At 39.4% G+C, this 5,326-nt stretch overlaps 1 protein-coding gene across 1 annotated transcript in view; it reads right to left on the bottom strand.

Moving 5' to 3' along the window:
- Nucleotides 1-4,592, bottom strand: part of LOC108793552 (olfactory receptor 1020-like) — an 8,772-nt gene extending 4,180 nt beyond the window's left edge. The window contains exon 1 of the mRNA XM_018564529.1: nucleotides 4,500-4,592. Coding sequence (XP_018420031.1) covers nucleotides 4,500-4,592 — 93 coding nt within the window. The remainder of the gene's footprint in view (nucleotides 1-4,499) is intronic.
- Between the last annotated feature and the right edge of the window lie 734 nt (nucleotides 4,593-5,326).

The following is a 5,326-nucleotide window of genomic DNA, read 5'->3' as shown; positions in this document are numbered from 1 at the left end:
GAGAGAGGGAGAGAGAGAAAGATAGAGAGAACTAGTAAAGTTCAATGTTCAACATTATATTCTGCCTTGGATTTAAATGTGATTGAAACATTAGAACTGATTGAAAATAAATTCAGGAAGAACAAAAACAATTTATTGGACTTTATTATACATCAATCTTCACAGCGTGTTCATAAATGTGTGAACTGGTTACAATTCCACTGTATTCAGATTGTGAAATGATAAAATGATAGCAATGGCATCTTGGTGCTGTGATATTTGGCTTGGTTTTAAAGTTCAGATTATGAGGTAGATGAACTTAGTATTAGGCCAGGGGTTCAGGGAAAAGAAAGGTTAAGAACTTGGATGTGCTTCATTCTTAGGAACTATCTTGCATTATTGCATTAGGGGCACTTGAAGGACAGTGTTTTATTCTTCCTTTTTGCTGAAAGCTCTGTATTGGCTGCATTATAACTTGTAAATAAATGTAATGTGTAGCATTGTGCTGTGCAAACCAGCCACCATGGAGACTACTATATTCAGGGTGAGTTATTCTTTAAATCTCAACATGCGGGCACATATAAGTTTAATGTAATCAGACAGTGCTGAGTTGTAGTCCATCAGTCCACCCCTCTTCCATCCATTGTAATCTGGTGATCAATAAAATAGGTTCAATCAATGAATTGGCTCAATTCACAAGCTTGAACACAAGGATATATTTAACCAATTCAGGACTGCAGTACACATTTAAATGTTGCGGTCCCGAAGTGGTTATACCAAGATCACATCTGCAGCAGGAATACATTTTTTCAACCAACTGTAGTCTTTCACATGCAAATGTTTGGGCCATGTGCATTTTTATGTAGTAGAGCTGCCAATAAACTATATACAGGTGAAAATTGTGCTGCGTTACCACCCACACCCAGGCTCCACGTCCCTTATGTGGGCCCAGAACCTTGTTGCTATGTGATAGCCATAAAGTTAAGTGTAAAGTTTAAAAAATTAAAGTAACATTAAAAAAACAAAAACATTTTTTTTAAAAGCCCTCTACCCCATGTACACGCACATACAAACACGCATTGGGTGAGCTTATGTCCCAAAAAATTGATTGCACCACACATGTTAAATATTGTTGTGAATGTCGGAGTGATAGCAAACATTTTAGCACCATCACTCACTGTTAACCCTAAATTGATGAGCAGTAAAGGCTTTTAAAGTGTCACCAATGGGCAAATTTGGGTGCTGTAATTTTTTTGCCATTTCACAGGCGTGCGCAAATTTAAGGTTTAACATGTTTGGTATCTGTTTACCTGACACAACACCATCTTTTATATTTTACCAAAAAATTAGGTATTGTGTTTATGTTCACTAAAATTCATTGTAGTATATTTTTGTCTAAAAATATAGATTGCGCACATTAACACTTGCACATATATCATGCAACATAATAAATGTCATGTATTTTTATTATATCTTTATTCTACGGGGACCTCTGCTTTCAGAGAATACATAATTGTTTGGTGGTTTTAAGCTGTTTTCTAGCCTATTTTGTGAGATTGAACTTGTGTGTGCAAAAATTTTAAAATTGCTCCGGGCACTAAGTGGTTAATTTGATAGAAATACACAAGTCTGCTCCTTGTAGTAAAATTACAACTCAGCATTTAACATGGATGGGTCAATTCAATTACAATTTTTAAGAAGCAAAATGCCAAGTACAATGTGCAGTACACATAAAACGTATTAGGATTTGTCTTTTACTGATTGGTCATTCTGCCACTTAGATTTTTGTGTCATTTATTAGAAAAGAACATATAAGTACTTCTCAAGTTGACTGTCTGCTCCATAATTGAATATGATGTATACAATAATATCAATATATTATCATTTCTATATATTAAGTCAACAAACATCACATATACTGTATAAATATATATCCCTTAATGTTTTCTGATACTTGTACTTTGCTACATAAACATGCACATGGCAAAAATGTATGCTGCCTTATCTAACCTACAGAACTTCAGACATAATCTTTTTTTTGTATGTGACTGCAATGAACTTAAACATTGCTGCTTGTCATGGGTAAGTGCGCTTTGGCAGGGTTTTCACATTTTGCATTGCCTTAACACAAGCTGTATTTGGCAGTGAACGGAATACAAGATGCCATTTAATTTAGATATCACAAGACAGACCAATACATTATCATCAACTCAGTTCAACATGTCTGCATTTAATTCTGGCATTAACAATAAGCCTTACTGCAGGCTGTAGCATGAAATTACCAATAACCTGTATTTAGTATAGAGGTCCTGTATATGAAAAACATCTCTACTATAGAAAACTTCACCTGAGTCATCTCTAACATGCTTAGTACACGTACACTTACTAAGAACACCAACAGTGCAAGTCTATGCATGTGTGTGCATCTCGTGATTGCCAATATAATAATAATACAGAAATGATACAAAAAAAGTACAACACTTCTATGCTTCTACATGTGTGATGAATTTTTTCATTTATTAGCCATGATCAGTGTTAGTAGAATTATGACATTCACATATACCAGGATTATGTACCTGTACAGTCTGCCCTGTAATGTAAGTTGACTGCAGATCCTTTTTCCCATGTATAGAGTTCATGCTGATAACGTGCACATAGAGAAGTGTTTGCACATCACTTCTAAATGTGTTCCTACCACTAGAATACCACAGAATTTGTACAGCTCTTATGTATAAGGGGACATTCTCCCAGGTGACCGTATACACAACTGGGCTTCTTTTTTTATAAAAATATAATTACATACATGTTTTCAATACAAACTTCTGTAAGGTCTACCTTAAAGTGGAAGTGAACTCAAAAAGTGAAAAGTGGAGATTTTCTATGGTAAAGGGAATATTTACATATGTTAATTGTGCCAAAGCCGTAGACTGCAAAATGTACCTTGTTCCTCCATTAAAATAGCACATTCCTTCCTGGAGTGTGAGTGTGCCTAGGCTGTCCTGACCTACAACCTCATAGCTGTATATCTGCAGTGTAACATCTAAAGCAGTGCTCCCCGTGACTGCTAGTTTTGCGTGATTTGCATGATTAGGGGAGCTGCTTCCAAAAGATTGGACCATCATTCAGCACACTAAGGTATCAGTTATAATGTCTACATGCACTTGTATTAATTAATACTAAAAGTACAATAAACTAAAGCAATGGAACACATTCTCTCAATACATAATCAGTGATAGGCAGATGTCATCTCTTCAGAATTATCAAATATCTCAGGTTTTTCTAACCAATGCAAACAATTCTTTTCAAACATAAAGATGTAATCATAGTAGGGATGCACCGAAATTTTGGCCGCCGAAACATATCGGCTGAAAATGGCACTTTTGGCAAAATGACGAAAGTAACATCTTTTGGCCAAAATTGCAGTGCATGCCTGGTTTCTCTTCTCTCCGCTGGGCGCTGTTCTGTGTCCCCTCTGACACAGAGCAGCGTCCAGCAGGGTGGAGAGAAACTGTCAGAGGAGGCCGAGCGATGCGGCGGAGGAGATCGCTATGAATGGCCGGCATGTCACAGGGGGCTGGGCTCCCCTCCCACACTGCCTCACTCAAATCAGGATTTAGAGCAATGTGGGGGGCGGAGACAGCTATGAGAGCTGTCACAGGAGGCTTAGTCGGCGGTGTAGGGGAGGGGTCAGCTGTCAAAATAGACTGAGCTCTCCTCCGCACTGCCTCACTTACATCAGGATGGGGAGCGGTGTGGGGGCGGAGACAGCTGTCAGAGCTGTCACATGAGGCTGAGTCAGCGATGTGGGGGAGAGGTCATCTGTCAAAATAGGCCAAGCTCTCCGCCACGCACCGCCAGCTCAGCATCCTGTGACAGCGAGTCAGGATGGAGACCGGGTACAAGCAGTCACCGATCAGTGATCAGTGACTGCTTGTAAATAATTGAGGACAGAGTATGTTTACTGTGTCCCTAATTATGAATGAAAGGGAAGTGCTATACATCACTTCCTGTTCATTCATGATTGTGGAGATAGTAGACATACTATCTCCACAAGTTATGAATGAACAGGAACACTCAGTAAGTCCCTGTTCACACCTGGGCGTTTTGACACTGAAAGCTTAAACGTCAAAACACACAACACAAGAATTCCCATTCATTCCTATAGCCCCTGTTCACACCTGAGAGTTTTTGCAGCAAGCTGCAAAAATGCTGAACGCTTGAAAAGGTGCATGAGCTTCTTTCAGGCAGATTCAGCGCATTTGTGCTCAATAGATTTCAATGGAAAACGCACCAAAAATGCGAATGTGGAGGTTTTTCGCGTTTTCGTGCAAAAAGAAATCGCGTTTTTAAGGTGCATATACATTGTGGAAGACCACCTGCAAAGCACACTGGGAAGCAAAATGGCTGATTCAAGTCTGCAAAAGCTAATACAGGCACAACCATCATGGCTACGCAGTTTTGTATAAATGGCCCAAAACTGGCCTTGCAATAACAATGCAATTTGCAATAACAGGATGCACCCAGAAGCGTCGCCTACGCTTTCTCTTCTTCAGAATCAACAACGTCATGGCTACAGCCGCAACCAGGCATGCTCTGGATGAGTACATCTCCATGGTCTTGTCTCCTCTCTCGATGATAACCACAAACAGGAACAGGAATTATGTCATGGACAGGACTTCTTTTCATTGGACAATGTCGCTGATCTCTCCTCTGATCACTGGACCCGGAAGTGATGTGCATTACATTACTTCCGGTGTCACGGGCACTTTTTCCGGCTCCTAGAGCCAGAAGAAGAAGCTGGTGAAGCAGATCTCGGCTTCATTAGCTTCTTTGGGGTCCCTAGGTGACATTAGGAGTCTGAAATACCTCTGATGTCTCCATAAAGAGGACCTGTCACATTATATTTGCTATTACATAGGGGGCTTGTTATCCCCCTATGCGATAGCAATAAAACTGAGTGTAAAAAAATGTTAGTTAAAGTAACAGATAAAGAAAAATAAAAAATGCAAAAAAAAAAGTCCCTGTCCCCCACATGCACGCACATAAAACACAAACACGCGTCGGATGCGCCTACGTGCAAAAACAAAAATTGTGCCACACGTTACATATTGTCGCGAGTGTCGGAGTAAGAGCAATCACTCACTATTAACACTAAACTGATGAGCCCTAAAAGTGTTTAAAGCGTCGCCTATGGGAAATTTTGGTTATTGTGGTCATTTGCAGATGCACGCAATTTTAAGGCTTAACATGGTTGGTATCTAGTTACCCGGCATGACCCCATCTTTTATATTTTACCAAGAAATTGGGTGTTATATACTGTTTCGGTGTATTAAATTTAATTTTAGTG

The sequence above is a fragment of the Nanorana parkeri genome, unplaced genomic scaffold, assembly GCF_000935625.1.
Source record: "Nanorana parkeri isolate BGI_ZX_2015 unplaced genomic scaffold, ASM93562v1 scaffold758, whole genome shotgun sequence".
NCBI classification, from domain to species: domain Eukaryota; kingdom Metazoa; phylum Chordata; class Amphibia; order Anura; family Dicroglossidae; genus Nanorana; species Nanorana parkeri.
Note: the sequence above shows the minus strand (reverse complement) of the source record. Positions and strands in the feature narration are given on the sequence as shown.